Source organism: Drosophila simulans, chromosome 2L, assembly GCF_016746395.2.
Source record: "Drosophila simulans strain w501 chromosome 2L, Prin_Dsim_3.1, whole genome shotgun sequence".
Classification (NCBI taxonomy): domain Eukaryota; kingdom Metazoa; phylum Arthropoda; class Insecta; order Diptera; family Drosophilidae; genus Drosophila; species Drosophila simulans.
The window spans coordinates 7,163,217-7,182,459 of NC_052520.2; the positions used below are offsets into that span (position 1 = coordinate 7,163,217).

The 19,243-nt window shown below is 41.2% G+C and overlaps 3 protein-coding genes and 1 long non-coding RNA gene across 7 annotated transcripts in view; 1 reads left to right on the plus strand and 3 right to left on the minus strand.

The window, feature by feature from the left end:
* Positions 1-250: 250 nt before the first annotated feature.
* On the minus strand, positions 251-14,250 carry LOC6731326. The gene is given in 6 exon segments (XM_016178799.2): positions 251-3,091; positions 3,166-3,320; positions 3,395-3,559; positions 4,327-4,440; positions 4,513-4,643; positions 14,048-14,250. Coding segments are annotated over 6 exon segments (2,901 nt in total). The 3' UTR covers positions 251-958.
* Positions 14,251-15,278: 1,028 nt separating this feature from the next.
* On the plus strand, positions 15,279-16,275 carry LOC120285832. Its single transcript, XR_005545117.2, has 2 exons — positions 15,279-15,427; positions 15,920-16,275. It is a non-coding gene; the product is annotated as an uncharacterized LOC120285832 (long non-coding RNA).
* LOC6731327 (elongation factor G, mitochondrial) lies at positions 15,518-18,268 on the minus strand. The gene is made up of 4 exons (XM_002078447.3): positions 18,069-18,268; positions 16,301-17,975; positions 15,902-16,247; positions 15,518-15,836 (listed from the first exon to the last, which is right to left on the minus strand). The coding sequence occupies exons 1-4, from the start codon at positions 18,138-18,140 to the stop codon at positions 15,692-15,694; spliced, it is 2,238 nt and encodes a 745-aa protein (XP_002078483.1). The 5' UTR covers positions 18,141-18,268; the 3' UTR covers positions 15,518-15,691.
* A 209-nt stretch (positions 18,269-18,477) lies between these two features.
* Positions 18,478-19,243, minus strand: part of LOC6731330 (sodium bicarbonate cotransporter 3) — a 34,785-nt gene continuing 34,019 nt past the window's right edge. For all 4 annotated transcript variants that reach the window (XM_039298638.2, XM_039298632.2, XM_016178784.3 and 1 more), the window contains one exon: positions 18,478-18,813. In XM_039298638.2, the coding sequence (XP_039154572.1) occupies positions 18,745-18,813 (69 nt within the window). In that variant the 3' untranslated portion in view covers positions 18,478-18,744. The remainder of the gene's footprint in view (positions 18,814-19,243) is intronic.

A 19,243-nucleotide genomic window follows, 5' to 3' on the forward strand; every position in this document is an offset into this window, starting at 1 on the left:
TAGTTTTTAAATATTTCTTAAATATTCTTAAGCACTTTGAATAAATATTTACGTGGCTTAAAAATAATTCAATTTTCATATTTATCTTGTGTGTACGTTTTCAACGGAATCTCAAAATTGCAAGGAAGATGTTTGTTTGCTTAGTAGTTTTTATACGTTATATCTAGAATAATATAGCTAAGGATTAGGACGTGTGCCATTTAAAAGAAAATAAAATGGAAATTAGGAAAATCAAAACAAAAGGAAATCATAAAGTTGCTTGGGTTTCGTTTATTTTCGTATAATTTTTATAGATCTTAGCTAATAAATTCTGCTAGGAAATTATACAATTAAAAAATTCTTTAAAGAATAATATCGAGATTAAAGTTTGATTTTGTTGATATTAATACAAATTGAACTTACAGGACTACAAAATTAATTTGACTAACGACGTACGAAAAACAATGACGATTTATAAAGTTAAATCTAAACAAGGTTCAAGGCCCGAGCTGAGGGAAGTTTTCTTAGCGAGAAATTTGCACAATGTGGATATGTCTCTGCGTGGATTCTGGAAAACTTGAAGGCTGTGTCAACTCTGGCTTGGTCCCTTCCCCAGCTGAAACCCTTTTCTTTAAATTCACATTGTCCGAAACTAAATGTTTAAAACTAGTTTACATTGTAAGCTAATTCTTGTAGCTGCATCTCACATAAAAAGTAATGTACATTGGTTTTATGTTCTAGTGTGTATAAACTAGGTCTGCCTTTTCTACATCCTCATCTTGGTTTTTGTTACCCCCGAATAACAACAAATTGAACAGCTTTATGAATTTTGGTTTTCGTTATACCACTCCTTAGATTTCCACGAGTTTTGGTGTTATGTATTATGTATTATCCCATTTTACTAATGAAGTTTAACCTTGACTTTTATACGGTTTCGCACTGTATAAGAGTGTAAGGTGCAGAGGTATGTTTGCATGAGTTATAAGATGATCTCCGTCGAGCTCTGCTGCAGTGGATCGCACTGGTAGGCCTCGGAGTTTGGTACCGGCGAGTACTTGGTGTTCTTCTTGCTGGAAGCTGCAAGATTCAAGGGTGCAGCCGTGGTGGTGGTGTAGCTATAGGTGGTTCCACATCCATTCAAACTGGTGACAGTGCTGACTAGTCCAGTTCCTGGAAATTTGGCTACCGTCACAACACTGGCTGTTAATGTGGCCGTGGAGGAGTCATTACTTCCCGCGGTTCCCGAACCCCTTTTGGCAGTGGTTTTCCTGCGTACTGGCGTCTCCTGCAGCACGGCTGATTTCCTTATGGTCTGCTGCAGCAAGGCATTCACGTCGATTGCTGGCCAGGCGACCAGCGAGACACTTCGTCATAAGGAGTTGTCCACTGGTGAAGATCCGCGTTTATGCTTGCCATGGGGATTGCGATTCCAGTGCTTGCAGGACGGTTGCTCCACTTCCTTCTCTCTGAAATCTCTCGTCTCCTTGATCTCCAGCTTATCCATTTTATCTTCTTCTTTGGTGGGAAAAGAAGTACCGCCTCCAGCGGCGGATGACAGCGAGAAGTACTCCGCTGATTGGCTCAATGAAGAGGCATCCGCATCGGTTATGTTGCCTCCGCCGATATCACTCCTCATGGTGTGATCGCCATGATCCTGGTCCATAAACGAAGACCTGTGGGTACTAAGGGGTGTCAGTGTACTGCTATGCATATCCTCACCCTCTTGCGAGGGAGTTATGGTATGATCTGCAGCTGTACAAAAACTTTCCCTTTGTCCCGTGGTCTCGTCGTCCTCGTCATCCGCTTCCTCCTCCTCCTCATCTTCCTGGGAACACGAGCCACAACAGCAGCTGGAATTCTGGCAAGAGCAGAGACTTGCTCTCCGAGAACCGGGAATGCATTGGTGACACTCCGCAGCCACCGTCATTTCATGATGTGCCTCTAGATCCTCATCCAGGCTGCTGCAGGAGCAGGAACTCGAGCAACTGCTGCAGTAATCCTGTCCAGCCTCAGCTATAAACCTTTTTCTCTTGATCCGAACACACTCATTTCGCGCTGGAGCGGAGGCAGGATTTCCCCTCTTTGTGGAGCTGCTGGAACTATTCGTAACTGCTGGCTGAGTTAGTTGGGTCTCATCTTCTGGTAAATGGTGGGAACCCATCCGCACATCGTCGTCATCTTCATCGCGAGACAGTTCATCGGTTTCAATTGTGGTATTGGAATTCAACGAACCTCTCCTGTGACGATGTTGTTCTCGAAGAGGAGCCATTATAATGGGTTTTACACCCTCACTGGCCACCTTATACGGAAAATTCGAGGTGGCCGTGCTGCTGTTGTTTTCCTCTCCGTCCTCGCTCATCGTTGCTGCATCGATTTCTATGGCAATGGCCTGATGATGCATTGCCTCATCACTAGAGTCCAAGGAAGACTTGTTGTTGTTGTTAGATGGAAGCATTTGTTTGTGATTCGCCTGCTTAATTGGCAGATGCTTCTGATGGTGGTGACTCCTTTTCTGATGCAGCAGAGCTCGCCTCTTTGTGCTCCTGTAGTGACAATGATGATGGTGGTGATGATGCCTATGGTGATTGCAGTGGCAGTGGTGATGGTGGGTGGTGATCACACAGCAGCAGCTGCCACCCTCCAATTTAGTTTGGGTGGCATTATTTCTCTTCCTGCGGCAGCAGCCACTCTCCTCCTGAGCGCCAATCAGTCTCTGCTCTTTGGATGCCGGGGAATGGACAATGACGACCTCCAAGGCAGCTGCCATGCTGCTATCATCCTTACTCTTGCCACTGCCTCCTGGTCTGGGCAACATCTTGTTATTATTGTGATATTGAAACGCACGATTATCGTGGCACTGACCAAAGTCCAGCACCTTAAAGTGCTCGTCATCCGCTCGAGCCGTCAGCAGATGATCGTCTCCACTGCTGCTCACTGTGACGGGCAGCGATAGCTGATGCTCCTCGGAATGGGATGTATGTAAGTCGTGGTGATGGATGTGCTGTGGCTGTTCTTCGGGGGCAAACTGCTAATCGCCGCGCCGAAGGTCGCGCGGCTTGGAATTCTTACGGTAGAACCACACCTGTGACAGGATCGCTATGTCCAAGCTGACCTAAAATTCCACAAATATGGTACATAGTTAGTATTCTGAGAGCATATATATTTGCAAATTTAGAAAATACTTGCCTGCAGCGTGCCACAGATCCAGAATTGCGATGGGGCTTTCCTAACAATAAAGTAACCAGTCTTAAACATATCACCGAGCGTCCACATGATCACCATGTGTATGCTCATTCCATATGTTGATTTATTCTTAAAGTTGCGCAGAAATTGTGGCGCCCCTACATGCAAAAGAAATAAATAAATTTGAAGATAGATATATAGAGCAACATTATATTGAATAGCTCGAACTCACCCAACATGGCTTCTGTGAAGACGGCCACAAAACCCATGGATTCCATAAACCAAAGTACGGACAACATTAGATATGTTATGGCAGCACCTACGGCCCACACGACTAGCATGAAGTCCAGATACGATTGGAAGTCTGTCCAGTTCCAAAAGTATTTGAAGTCCAGGTCTGTAAGAGCAAAAATATCAGGAATAAAAGAATGATTGAATATTATTAGTAACAACCAATGAATTAGTTTACCCAGGAACTGAAGTAGGTAACCTTCATCTTACATGCATTGCATGTACTTTTACTTAGCTACAGTAGAAAAGCAAAAGGTCATGACCCCGCCCCCACAGTTTACTACTCTATAAATCGTTCACAGCCAGAAGCAGGCGAGGCTATACCAGGCGAACTGCAGATGGGAAGCCAGTTGGAAATCAATTTCCATTATCTCTGCCAGCTTTTAGGCGCTGCACAATTTACGACGAGCCATGTACAAAGAAGCCCAAGGCGTGCCAATATAATTAGCTCATGTCGGTGTGGGTGTATATTGGTTCTGTGCTCCCTGGTTCGTTGATCAATTTGCCGCCTGGAACCAACCGTGCCTCCTAACCCAGTTTCATGTTTGTCTAGTTTCTCTGATAAGAAGTAACGAAGGAGAAGAAATAAATGCGAACAGCCATAAAGATATGGTATGATATCAACAGCAGAAGGTACTTTGCTAATGGAATTACAATACCCTAACTTCCCATTTGATTTTATTTCAATCTGTTCAGCAAACTGAAATGGGAAACGGCAGTCAATTGAGTGAAAAGTTGTTATGCTAAAATCTTGATGCGGAAATCACGTTTAGTATGCAGACTGACTCTCCTTTCTTTGTCAATCAATAAACGCAGACATGTCGACTTGTTAAGTTCGGAACCCTTAATACACCCCGGAATCAGCTGACTCACCATTGAGATAGTGCCGGGAGCGAACTCGCTTCAGGACACTTCCGCCCGCTTCTGTGGATATAGAGGCGCCCGTATCCGTGTCCGTCATCACTTTGGGCAAATGCAGTTCATCGCCTGGAAGGAGGGAGCGCAAGTTGACATGTTTATCCTCGGGCTGACAGGTTTTAAACGCCTGATGGGACTTACCTCGCAGGGCGTGCTCGCGGTTATTGGCGTTAACCCGCTTCACCTTCACGCACAGATGGATCATCAGGAACATGGTCACGTTCATCACGACACTCTGCACCAGCAGTGGAAGCTCATAGCGGCTGGAGAACCTGCAAGCCAAAAGGAAATTGGGTAAAGGTCAATCGGAAAGGTCAACTCAAAATGACATTTTAATTGACTGCCCTATCGAGATGCGGTTATGTCCTTGACGGTATTCCATTTCCAGGCACTTATAATTAGAATGTGTCCTTCAAGGCATTTATTTCAAACTTTATAAGCTTTACAACACTAATTGAAAGTGCATTTGGAGTGGCATTAATTTAAACAGTTTCTCGGTTACAGCATTAATTTTATTAATGATTGATGATTGGAGACCCATTGAAGAAAAATACAGAACATTATCTCAACATAGTATCTATTTATAAGCCGACATGGTCATACGCTGACAGAAAGACATTCCCCAGGAACATAAATAATTAAGTATAAATATTATTTATCGCCCCAAAGTTGACAAGTGTATGCTGCACAATGTAGTGTTGATTACAGCTAATTGACAGGTGCTTGGGTGGCGCCCGAACAGGGACAACAAGTGATTGATGTGCGCCCAAGAGCATAATTTACGCCCGAATCAAATCGATTATAGGGCTGCAGTCCTTATAGAGCTTAATGCGCACACATTTCCCACACGTAGTAGGTGGGCTTGGAAAAATCCCAGCACTGTGTCAAGCGGCACTGTCATAAATCTGACAGATGCCAAGTGGGTGAAAAAGGGTGCCCGAGCACAAACAACAAACAATGGGTGAAACGTGTTGGGCATTTGGCACGGCACCAAACAAATGCCGAGCAAACCTCAGATTTGCTGGGGATTTGTTGTGATGAAAGTCCTGATGTCCAAACGAAAGTCGTTCCCAAATGTTATTAAAAAAAAATATCCAACAATTTGTCGGCAATTCGCTGGCGTAGATTAGTGATCCCAACTGTTTTACTTAAGCCACAGCTGTCGCTCGCAATCACAACAGCAGATAGCATACATTTCCGCGTTTCTTCCGATTACCAGATAGTAAAATCCGGAAAACGCGGAAATTGTGCCACGGTGGCTATTTACGCCCACATCCATGGGCAAGTCGCTCTGGCGGGGCATCGAAATTCAATTACCAGTTGGGCCACGCCAATGCCATTCCACGGCTTCAACTGAATCACCACAAAATACATTTCACATTCTGAATGAACTAGAACATTTCAAGAGATTTACGGGTTTAGAAGGACTTGAAAATGTGTTTTCATTGATTTGAGTTTTTAGTTGGCAAACTACGTTTACTCTAGTTACAGTGACTAATAAAAAGGAAATTCTATCCTAAGTTCTTTCCCGACAAACTAGAAAATCATAGGAATAAAGAGCACGCTCTTTGAGTTTGTATAACAACTGCAATTTTCTGAAATGCTAATATTTTCCGTGCAAACACTCCAATTTGGATTAGGGTACTAACACCCGAAAACATCGCTGTTACTTCGTCACTAGTCCAATTGGTTGGCTTTGCCTTTTAAATTGGCAAAAGCAGAAAAAACACCGGCACCTCCTCCTTCCACCCACGGGTATGGCATTTGCACGCTTCAGCGTGTAAAAAATGTCGTAAAAAATCGATAGAATCGTATACGTGCATTACAAACAGGCATGAATACATATGGATGTACATATATATGTAGCATGCCGCATTTGGCGGCGTGCCTGAGCCTGCAATGTAAACAATTTTCCAACACCACCCACTCCATTCACCTGCATTTTCAGGCTCACTTTCGCTGGCAATTTGCTCGAATAGCCGCAACAATTTGCCTAAATAGGCGAGTCCCGAAAATGTCACTTAGGCTTGATGAAAGTTTTATTGATAGAATTTGTCGGCGGGGCTGGGAAATTAAGTCACCAACATGGAGCCCAGCAATTTGCAAGTTTCTATATGTATGGACACGTGTGTGTCGGGCTTTGTTAAGCAGCAAGCAACCTTTAGTGTCTGTTCTAGCCATAATTAAAATTCCGCGTTGCCTTCGGCGCGATGTTTACTCAAGTGTGGGTGCGTTTTGTCTGCCTGAGTTACAGTTGTTGCCACTTGGCTATAACTAACTATAACCTCAATCTTGCCAAAAATAATCTATATATGTCAGTAGAAGGATAATTTATTACATATTTTCTATTGAATGCCACTAAAAGTTTGTTATTTCTCTAGAAATCTCTCCCAGCTAGTGTCCTATAATTTCGACCATGGCTGTTAGCCGTTTTGTGTAAGCCAAGGCTGGCACAGTGCGCTTAACACAAATTTCATTTGGCCTAACTGGTGTGGACGCCTGTAAGTAGGCTACACTCGTCGTGGGCCGAAGTCCTCATCATTGTCTCACCGCTGAAGGGCTCCTAACTAACGGAACCGAAAGCACTTAAGGCCATGCATTCCGGCTATTTCGGAACCACTGAACAAGAGTGTTGGCCACGTTAGTAGATTGCCTGCTTCGAGATTTGTGTAAACACACAAGCTGCCGCCTGATGATGAGCACTGGGAAATGAGAACCTACAGCCATAGCACAATTTTTCCACCAAACCATTGAGCAAATGAATGTATAGAAAGGATTGCCAGCCGCTGATGATGATGAATGGCCATAACTGGGTCGATCTACAGCCTAGATGGATTTACTGGTGGTGTGCCGAGCTAAGCTGCTCGGAATGACCTTGTCGGAAGGATAAAGGATGCAGTGACGATGAACTAGAGCACAGATGAATAGCGATTGCCAATGAACTGAACAGCATGTGAGCTAAGTGTTGAAAACCGAAACCGATGAACTAGAGCGCAGATAAATAGCGATTGCCAATGAACTGCACAGTATGTGAATTAAGTGTTGGAAACCGAAATTTAAACGTTGAATTCAAAGAACAAAGCATTACGAATTATGTACTTATCTAGAATAAACTCTAAGATTGTTGAATCAAACAAAAACTCCTATAAGATCAACAATAGCTTATATGCTCTTCGAAAATAACAAAGTAAATGGAAAAATAAATATTTTATTACATCACTTGATTTGCTCAATGAAAATTAATGCGAGCTGAGCCCACCCACATGGCACTAAGCCCATAAAACCCCAAACCGAAGCACAAACAAAAGATTCTAGTCACCCAGATGTGTGTGACTTTTGTTCGGGAAAACACTTCAATTTACACGCCCACCCGGAAAATTTGTAGGCGCGCTGGCGGAATTGGAAATGGAGTCTGGAACACAGATGGCAAAAAAAAAACAATTCTTAGGACAAAAGAAGGAAAAAAGGACACAGACAATGCCGCAATTGAAAAAGGAAAAATAAAAGGAAGCCGATTTGCATATGGGCATTAAATTTGTATCCAACTCGATGGCAGATAAGCATGAATACCAGCAAATGTATTTCCCTGCAGTTAGAAAGTAAAGAGCTGACTAAGTTACATTCCGATTTCCATATCATTTCGTCTTGGGGACTACCCCAATTTTATTTCTGCTGCTGCATAAGTCACTTGGCCTATCAAAACTTTAAAAGTCATGCGCCTTAAAGGCTTCTCAAAAAAATGTGTCAATGACGTTTGCTGCTTTTTAAACACAAACCAAGCGTGATAATGCTGTTTCAAACTTTTTATAAGGTTTTTTTTAACTGAGCACATTGTTAAATAATCGATACAAAGTTGTGAAAGACCTTGGTGTGTATTTTTGAAAAGTTAACTTATAATACCTTTATAAATCTTTCAAATCTTCACTGAGCTCAATAGCCACCAAACGTAGCTTTCAGGCCCCATTAAACTTTAAAGTAATTTAATGAAATTGAATATTCCCTTAGTTTGCCCACGCAGATTATCTCTGCTTCTGCCCAAAAATCTATTCTAATTGAGAAATTGAAATCTCTGTCCGTTGGCTGCGTGCAAACATTTGCGTCAGCCAACGTCGCACATTTCTCGCATGCAAAGAAGCCCCATCCATGATTGTGATTGTTCATTCCAAAGCCGTAAACAAACCATCGATTTGGATTAGTTGCCTTTGCCATCTGAATTTTCCATCAAAGCCGTTGAATTTCGAGTCTTGCTAGAGCCAAGATTTGCTGTAAAGTAACAACCTGACTTTGGCTTGGCATTAAAATTCAATTAGGCCATAAAACAGAACCAAGACCAAAGATTAACGTTGGAGTGGAGTGCGTCCTTTCAGCAGCAGTGACGTAGGATTTAAGGGATTGTCCACGGCACGGAATGTGACGTGAACCGCTTTCGGCACAGCTCTCTTTTTAATTACGTTAAAAATCTTGAAACACAAATACAATTAATTTCGCGTGGCATGGTGGGCAGATAAGACTGCGCTCGTTGACCTTTGGCTGTAACCGCACCCTGGTTATCAGCATTAAAAGCAATACTTTTGTGCTCCAAACGGAACAAATGCGATTGAGATAGTGCCAATCGGCTCAAGATGGTGCCTCTACACGGAAAACGAGCTCTCAAAACTATGTAATGTGCCAGATAACCCCTGGGTTCATCCATTCGAATGGGAGAGGCCGGCAGAAACTGATAATTGACACAATTAGGTAGCTCGTTTTGGGTGCCTTGATGAGCTCACAATTAGAACTGCTGGTCTACGAATAGTTGTGCAAAACAAAAGACCCTAACACTTAAATTATCTCTGCTTGGTAACTATTTAAACTTGAGTGCTTAAGCGAGGCAATTAACGGATTTGCAGCACGCTAAATCCAAGGTAAACGTTAGTTTTTGTATTAAAAACAAGACAAAAATGTTGGAAAAACAGAAAATATATAATGAAAAATATGTAAACCCCTTCAGCAAATGATTGCATAAACTTCATAGCTAACTCATCAAGTGCACAGCAAATTCAACTTGAATTTCAAGTGCCTTCTAAAAACTTGATAAAGAAACTCGTGCCGTGGAAACTTCAACATCGAATTTATAAATCTTTCACAGATGCTATAACCACAGTTAAGTTTTGTGAACCACCCAGGCAAAACAAGTGCTTCGTTGCTAAAATGGTATTGGGTTTTTATCGCTGATAAATAACCAGAACCCCTCGAACAACATCATTATTAACTACAACGTCGACGGACCGGTTTAGAAATTTAAAATCCAATTTGCATGGGATGCGAAACAAAAAACAAAAAAACAGCGACACAGACCAAAAGCCGTAAACATTTATGTACCATACGCAAGGTTTCCTGGTCAGCAAATTTTTCCCCCGAAAAAATTAATTGGTTTGAAGGACTTTACCACAAAAAACACACCCAATTGCCACCCACAAACCTTGACCTTCCGCTGAGAAATGTCCAATAAAGTTGTTTGCCTTTGGAAAAAAAATTTTCCTTCATTTTTTTTTCCATTCAGTGAGTCGTATGCATTAATAATAAATAAACAAGGAAAGTGGGCCAAAGCTTGTATAAATAAAGGTGAATGAAAGTTGGGCGTGCTTAATAAATTATGAAAATTGCTAGATTAGATTTAAAATGTCTTCATTTCAGTTCCATCGAACTTTTGTTGATAAGCAAATTATAAAATACCAAATAATTCGGCACAATCGTGTGACATTCGTTGATAAACACAATAATATCTATTATATGGCATTATCTTGCAGGCATATCATTAGCTTACGTATCGGGAAGCGCCTTATTTCGATAAGTGTTTACGTAAACAAATTAATTGGTTGGAGTAGACACAATTATCGCCTGATGTCGAGACTCGGCTTATCTTCGTACACACATTTTCCTTTGTACAATAGTGATAAGAAGGAGCTCTTTGAGGAACCTCAAGTAAGTTAGCTTGCTTTACACAAATATCATAAACATGCAGTGTGAATGGTGCATTTCACCAACTGAATGTTTCCATCTAGAATAGAGTAATCTGTGCTTTACACAAATATCATAAACATTCAGTGTGAACGGTGCACTTCGCAAACTGAATGTTTCCATCTAGAACAGAGTAATCTGTGTTCAGAGTTCTTCTTATCAAAAGCGGATGTTTTGAAGAACCTAGATTTTCTTACAATATCAAAATCAAGCAAGTACTTGTGTATATACTCTATTTATGTATAATTTAATCCCCATTCAAAAAAGAAACAAGGCAGTAGAGCCCAATTAGTCAGCACATTTTCCTGATTGCTCAAGTTTTAAAGACCCCCTTACATGTTGCTCGTAAAATTGCTGAAATAGGTTCAATGAACTCCAAAGTTCTCAGCTTTAACCCTTCACTTTTCGCCAGATTGAGCTGTGAATTGTATAATATAAATAGCTGACAAATTTTTTTTAAGTCATTTGACCTGCCAAGTTTTGCAACATTTTAAGTTAGCTTATAGCTGCATTTTAATAGTCAATTTCAAATATGAATATTTAGATAGATGTTCGCCTATACTATGCAAATTTCTGTCGAACGTTGCCTCACATTTGAGATTGAATTTTAAATGCGAATATTTGGATTTTCGGATGTACATACTATAGAATTTTTAATTGCAGCTGAATTTGATAGCTTGTTAAGTGTGAACAGCTCGCGTTTTCAGGCGGGCTGACAAATTGTGTAAATATTTAAGCGAATACACGAAAATTACAAATATAGAAATGACTGTTCATGCGCCGAGCTAACCGTTCGCATACTATATTTACATCTATTGTTAAATGCCTGGAATGAAAGTGTAAATTATATTGCAGACTTGTGTAGTCACGCCCCACTGACCTGACCAACTTATTGAGTCATAATGGTAGCGTTTTTTTTGCGCGAGAAAACCTTTTTACGAAATCTAACTCCGCTTTGTTGACTTTTGCCATAAAGCAAACTTTAGTTAGTTGAATATGTATGCATATATATTCTATATACGCAGTCTGATTCACTAGTAAACTGGAAAAAACGCCCACATCGCGAAATAGTTTATTGACTGAAAGTTGAATGAATAACTACTTAATAAAATAAAGCCAACGATTTGTTACAAAAAATATTATATTTAGTATATGAAGTAATGATATAATGTAATAAACTGCACCTATAGATGAAAAATTTTACAGATAAGATAAAAACGACTTTACTTCCTACATCAAAAGCTGAAAAAATTCCAAATATCTTATCTCAAGTGTAAGCTCTATTCGCATTATCTAAACCACAATTCTAATCTCGATTTTACAATAATTAATCAGCGATGAATTCAAGCAATGAGCTCATGCAAAAAGAGCAGAAAATGTTTCCAATTATTATATTTACTTTTAGTCGTGCCACTGTGTGAGTTTTATGATTAATTCCTTGTTTAATATGCATATTTACGATCAACAACAACACGTTGTCAATTTTTACAATAAACTCAACGGATGTGTCATCATAATCTGCTTCCCTTTGTTGGGAGTTTTTTTCTCTGGAAATCACATATGTGAAATATATTTCAATCACGTGAACTAATTAATTGTAATTGCCTGCAATTTATGATAAATTCACGAAATAACTTTTAATAGTTGAAGTGTTTCGTGCATTTTGTTGTCCACAAATTGCCAGTTGCACTCAATTAAATTTTTTTGCGGGGTATGTTCAGTCGGAATAATAATAATTACGGCGTACGGAAAACAAAAAGTCGTGCATAAATTAAAAGCTACTTCCTATCATTGTTGTAGTCCCAAAACATTCCTATTGCACTATTACTTAGCCTCCAGACTGACTGACTTTATTCATAAAACCCAATGAAACTGATCGCGTGTCTGGAAAAAATGTCTGGCCACAAGGAATCGTAAACATCTATATATAAAGAATACATATTGTATTGGGATTATTCGACCCAAAGCCTCGTTGCACAGCTGATTCAACTTTGCTCGCCGGCAACAGTTTCCAGCTAAATAATTCATTTATTGATTGCCACCCAGGCCAGACAAATTGACGGCGTCGATGAGGGCCACCAGTTGCTCCTATTCTTTTTTTTGCGTTCACGTTTCACTTGGCTTGTTAATAAATTATTAGTAGGAAGCCGTTGGGTCTCGAAAACCCACAACAGCAGCAGCTTTAAACGGGCTAAACAACCTGAAAAGCCACACAGAAGAAACCAGCTGGACAAAAGTAGTTGGCCCTGTTGTTAAAGGCCAGGCTAAGTTGCTGGCCTAAAAATCCGTTTATTCTGTTGATTTAAAATGACAAATATATATTTTGAACTAAATATCGAAGTACGTTCTGAATAAACAATAGCGCAAATTCAATTATGTCTTTTTGTTTGCTGGCTCTGTGTCAGTTTCAACTGGTTTCAATGGCATTGTCACATTTTGAAAGCTGCTTTGCACACTCATTCAAATTGAATTAAAAATTTATTTTATTAATTTTGATTTATATGTTTCGCTCTGCAAAACGATGAATCAACTTCAAGGGAAGCTGGATGAATCCATTCTAGAATTGAAAGTTTAGACTGTCAACATTTTTAAGTCACCTAAATATTGCCTAAAAAGGCTGAGTTTCAAATATTACGAAATAGTTGTTTTGACTTCTTATAAACTAGTTGCGATTGTATGGAGTTGAGTGTAACAATCTTATCAAACATACCACAAAACATTAGTTTACCCAAAAATATTTTACCAAATCAGCATGAAAGCTGATAAATCTTCCATTAATTGTCATAAACCCCAGCGAAAATAGCGATTATCGATTACCGCTGGGAGTACAATAAAGATAAAACCAGTCCGCTGGTCCTTGGACAAATTGTGGAAGTCGTCTATCGTCTATGGTGGGCGAAAATCGACCAGAAATCATGACATAGCTAACAGATAGGAAGGGGTTCTGGTCTCAAGTGCTCCAAACCGTAAATTGTCGCGACGGACCACGAGAGAATTTCGCGTGATAAGCGGTTTGAATTGCCCCCCAGATAAGCCGAGATACCAGGTATTTGCCGAGTGGGTTTAGTCATCCCACTGTGGGCGAGATAAAAGTGGACAGGGGTTTACTTAGAGAGGTTCAGGTACCTGAAGTATTCATCCCAGGGGTGCCAGAGGATTCGAAACTACATCGACTGTAGAGAGATCTTCGAGAAACCTTGGTGAACAAAACCGATTTTGGAATGTAAGGTAGATTTCTAATACAAAGAAGTGCCATAACAGTCATTGCCTAGAGATTTTTTTAAAGAATATTGATGTATTTCAATTGTATTCTCAACCCAAATAAAAAGAAGAAAAAACGACAGAATTTGCAGGTGTTTATTTTCATTTGAATACGCAGCGTTCAAAAGTGATTTGTGTTATTTTCGAGTGCTGTACAGTCAAAAAAGAAAAATGAGCGCGTGCAATAAAAGTTCATTTTGCCTTTCATGATGGATTTATTGCTCAAAAATTGCATATTTTGGATAAAAAATGGTCATAATTATTTGCAAAATTTTGAGCTTTCACATTTAAGCACTTTCGTTAACATTATGGACCATTTGGTAATGAATTTAATGAGTTTCGTATGGATGCTAGTAATATTTTAGTCCCCTCTGTATCTATTATCTAACTAGTTTCCAGTATCTAGTAGTCTTACCAGAAGAGTATTCTCAGCGAGTTGGCCACCAGCAGCGCCAGGCACACGTACAGGGAGAATCCCTCCGCGTCCTGCGTCTTCTTGATCTCTATGTATTGGGGCACGTAGGGGATCACGCCCCCAATCACCATCGCGGAGGCGGCGGCCCAGCCCACCACGTGACCGACCGTCAGGCCCATCTCGTCGTTGATGATCCAATCCATTGTGAGCTATCTCTGTTTACTGGGAATTTGGTTATATTTTGTTTATTCGTTTACTTTGTTGCTTGGAATTTATATTTTGTTTTAGGTTTTGTCGTTCAGCGGATGGATATGTGTGTAGTTTGTGTTATTGATTTTATTTGATTTGATTTTTTGACTAGTTTAAAAGCCGGCGATTGGAAGTAGTCGTTGTTGTAGTTGCTGGATTTCGCATCGTTTGCGGTTAAAACTATTGTTTGTTGAACAGTGTAATGCAGGAAGGAAAGAGAGGAAGTCAGCTGTGTGTTGTTGTTGCTGTGGTTGTTTTTCGTCGTTTCGCTTTGATCTTCTACTTTTGCACACACACACACACACACTGACGCACACCCACACGCAGACAGCGAAGATATTTATTTTCTATTTCCCTCTTGCTCTCGCACTCTCTCCCTCTTTGTCGCTCTTTTAATTTTTCCTGTGTTTTCGTTTTCCGCGTTTTTTGTATTGAATTTTCACCGAATTTTCTATGCCCCTTTTTTCACGAATCGTCACCGATTTTCCTGCGCACACTTTTCTGGCAGCGGAAAACACTAGGCGAGCAAAGCGCTGCAATCACAAATCGCTCCATTTCCACGCAAACACATCAGCACACTTCATAAATGCTCTCGGCATTTCAATTGCATTTTCCCCCGTTTGCCTTTTCCGTTAATTGAGTTAAATTTTTGTTGTGGCTGCAGCCGTTGTTGTTGTTGTTGCTGTTGCTATTATTATTGTTCCGGAAAATCGTACTTATTCACTCGCTAATTGCTGTCGCTTGCTGTTGTTTCAATTTTCGTTCTTCTTCGCACTTTCGGTGGTCAGTTTTCCTTTCACCTCGCCACAGTTTGCATTTCCTCTGCGAGTTTGCGGAAAAACTGTCCGCGGATCAACCGCACGCAAGCAAAAACAACAACACAAACAAACGTACACAAGTTTCGTGGCTAGTGTTACCAGTCAGCGAAATACCAAAACTCACATTCCCAAACGCATCGAGCAGATGACCAATATGGTCACATTATTATTCGATAATATTTGTGTTATACCAGTTTTCGACCGGTTTAACGGTAAGGTACCTCGGAGCACCAATCGGTACCTATTTTCGTACCTAGTGTTATATAGGTACAACATAGTAAATGTGCCTCCCACAAAAGCGTTTTATATACTAGTAAGTTTTTTGTATTAATTTATATATATATTCAATTTTCAACGAAAAATAAGACGACAAGTTCAACTGATGCCAACAAGCTATGATAAATTAAATTTTTGTTTAATCTTGTTTTATTATACAAATAACTGTACACTTCGCATTTATCACAGTGAAAACTGAAAATTGTTGTATGAAATAAAATTTAACTAAGCAAATATAGGGGTGACACAATAACATTTCGATTTGATAGAGATGGTAGTTAAAAATAGATTAAGTTAAAACCTAGTTCTTCTTCTTCTTCTTGTCGGGTTGGGCCAATCCCTGCGACTCCTGGTATTGGCGCACGATCTGATCCTGAACATCTGGGAGACAAGGCGAGTATCTGGAGTACTCCATGGTGAATTCACCCTTGCCCTGGGTACTCGATCTGTAAATAAAGATGAGATAAATTTAGATACCCATCAAACCATTTCCAATGCGTACTGAACTTACCTCAGCTCTCCCGCATAGCCAAACATGTCGTTCAGCGGGACCTCCGCGTAGACAGTGAACCAACCCTCGGTGCCCTCAGTTCCGGTGATGATGCCATGCCGTTTGCTCAAGTGACCCATTACAGCACCCTGGAATTCCTCGGGTGCCGTGACCTCGACCAGCATAATGGGCTCTAGGATTTGCCAGCTGCCGTTCTGGAAGACCTCTTTGATGGCACCATGGGCAGCCAACATGAAGGCGAGCTCGCTGGAGTCCACGATGTGGTGACCACCATCTTGCAGGCGGAATCGAATGCCGGACAACTTGTGCCCGGAGAGCATTCCCTTCTCAGCCATCTCCCTGTAGCCTAAGCAAATAAAATATTAAAAACGGAACATTGAGGAATGTTATTTTAGTTACCCTTTTCGACTCCAGGAACAAATTGTTTTGGTACATTGGTGCCCACTGTTTCGTCCACGAATTCCAGCAGTGTGTTTTGGTTTGGCGGCAGTGGTTCCATGACTCCAATAATCCTGGCATATTGACCCGATCCTCCCGATTGTTTCTTGTGCAGGTAATCAAACTCACACGGTCCCACCAGGGTTTCCCTAAATGCTACTTTTGGCTTTCCCAGCGTCACTGGGCAACCGTATTCCCTCTCCATTCTCTGGGCATAGATCTCCAAATGCAGTTCACCCATTCCCGAGACAAGAGTCTCCTTTACATCGTTGTCGAAAAAGAAGTGGAATGTGGGATCCTCTTTGGTGAATCTCGCAATAGCCTTCGAGAAATTATCCCTATCCTTTGTATTATTTGGCTTAATGGCCATTGAGACAACGGGTTCGGGTACAAAGATGGATTCCATAGACAGATTGTTCTTGGGATTGGTGGTGAAAGTGTCTCCGGAGGCGCAATCAACACCGAACAGTGCGAATATATCACCGGCATAAACCTCGTTTACATCCTCCATTTGATTTGAGTGCAGTCGAACCAAGCGAGCAATTCTCACTTTCTTGTTGGTGCGGGCATTGAAGATGTTGTCACCCTTCCGTAGGACACCTTGATAGCATCTGAGGTAGGTTAGTTGACCAAAGCGACCAGCTTCCAGTTTGAAAGCCAAGCCAACGAAGGGATCCTTGCCATCGCGGGCGGGATTTAAAACTACTTTTTCTGGGTCTTGTCCTTCCTTCTCGATGAAGCCCAGGTTCTCCACCTCTCCGGGATTGGGCAGGTAGTCAAGTACTGCATCTAGCAATGGCTGGACACCTTTGTTCTTCAGCGCTGTGCCCACCAAGACAGGTGTGAAGGTTCTATTGATGCAGGTTCTCCTTAAGGCCGCCTTGATATCGTCTTCTGTGAAGGGCTTCTCTTCCAGGAAAAGTTCGCCAAGCGTTTCGTCTGCATTGGACAAGTGTTCGATAAGCTCCTGCCTTCTCTCCAGGCTCTCCACCCGCATATCCTGCGGAATTTCGTCCAGCCTGATGTCCATTCCGTGCTCGCCCTCAAAGTATATGGCTTTTTCTCGCACCAAATCCACGATGCCCTTGCAATTGCTCTCCACTCCAATTGGCAGCTGAATGAAAGCAGCGTTGTGGTTCATTTTGGACCTCATCTGGGAAAGAACTCTGTAGGGATTCGACCCCAAGCGATCCAGTTTGTTGATGAAGGCCAGGCATGGCACATTGTAGCGCTTCATCTGCCGGTTAACCGTCAGGGTCTGACTCTGTACTCCGCCTACGGCGCACAAAACCAGAACGGCACCATCCAGAACTCGGAGTGCGCGCTCCACCTCCACGGTGAAGTCCACATGTCCGGGTGTATCGATAATATTGATATTGGTGTCCTTCCACAGGGTGTAGGTGGCTGCCGATTGGATGGTGATGCCTCGCTGCCTTTCCAGCTCCATGCTGTCCATGGTGGCACCCACGTTATCCTTTCCTCGCACCTCGTGCATCTCCGCAATCCTGCCGGTGTAGAACAGAATCCTCTCCGTCAAGGTCGTCTTTCCACTGTCAATATGCGCCGAGATTCCTATGTTCCGGATCCTCTCGATGGGCTTGTGCTCCGAGAACTTCGCGTGCGAACTGTAGCCGGCCTGAAAAGTTATATGCACCATTAAGCTACATTTCTTACAGCGCTTACATAACTAGCCGACGGAATTTCGTCTATTTTTCAGATTCCAACCAACCTTTCCCAGCGATTCCAATGCCCGGAGGCGCAGGGTGTTGTTCCCGGTCAGCAAACGGGTAATTAGCGACATCCTGACCTGGTTTTAATTAATAACTACGAAGTTAACCGGAAAACACGCGCTCGTGGAAAACCAAAACAAGACTGCTATCGATATGCGGAGGCGGTTTCTCTGCAAACCTATCGGTTTCTATCGGACCAGTAATCTAGTATGACCGTGGCTTGGTACCGAAAAATTCCATTAAAATTTTTTATTAAATAAAAGAACCATAAAAAGAAATAAATGTTTGAATTCTTTAAGAAAAAATTTTGAAATAAACTAATAAACGTGATAAAATATATGTTTATGGTTTTACACTTTAAAAACAGCAATTTTTTGCCATAAAAATCCTAAATTTTTAAAATACAACTTTTCTGAGTCCAAAATATGTAACTTTATTTTATACATTTATTTCAACAAATTCCTTTACTGTGGATTGTATACGATTGGTTTCCGAGTAGTCGCATGATATGTTGCCAGACAATTAGTTTGTGCCAAATCGCACAAATGGGGTATATATTCGTAAAAGGGACGGTAGGTGGTGGTACATATACATCATAAGTATTAGGACTGATTATAGACACGTAATTGATTTACAGGTACACAGATATACGATAAAATGAATTAAATCATTGACTCAAACGGATGTTTCTGTTGGTGTAAGATATCCACGCCACAATTGCTTCGACGTATTAAATTTTGGGTTCTGCAATAACGAAATTCGAAATTAATAACCGTGTTCTATGGGTGGGAGTACCAGGTATAAACTAGAATGGGTTCATCTATTTATGTACACATTTACTATATGGGATTGAGAATGCACATACAGACATCAAACACGATGCTAATGGAGCTTTGATGGTCTGATGGAAAAAGAGTTTGAAGATGATCGGAACTTTAACTTTTTAAGTTTGTAAATTTTCAAGTTATTTTCCTGTTAAAGAAGGGGTTAATCCACAAACTCTGATTCTTAGTATGATTTTCTGATTTAATGGAAGACAGGCAGAACTCGATCATGTGCTAGAAATGAGTGTTCAGAGATATAGATTTTGGGAGCAGAGGTGCCACACTCAAGACTCACAACTATGCACAAAATACACTGAAAACGAACGATGCATACCAAAAGTAACGAAATG

Excerpts from the sequence above, each read along its gene's own strand:
- LOC6731327 (XM_002078447.3), bottom strand. The coding sequence starts at position 18,140 with ATGTCGCTAATTACCCGTTTGCTGACCGGGAACAACACCCTGCGCCTC. Across the intron at positions 17,976-18,068 it reads CATTGGAATCGCTGGGAAAG|GCCGGCTACAGTTCGCACGC; the intron begins GTTGGTTGGAAT and ends ATAACTTTTCAG. Across the intron at positions 15,837-15,901 it reads GGCTATGCGGGAGAGCTGAG|ATCGAGTACCCAGGGCAAGG; the intron begins GTAAGTTCAGTA and ends CTTTATTTACAG.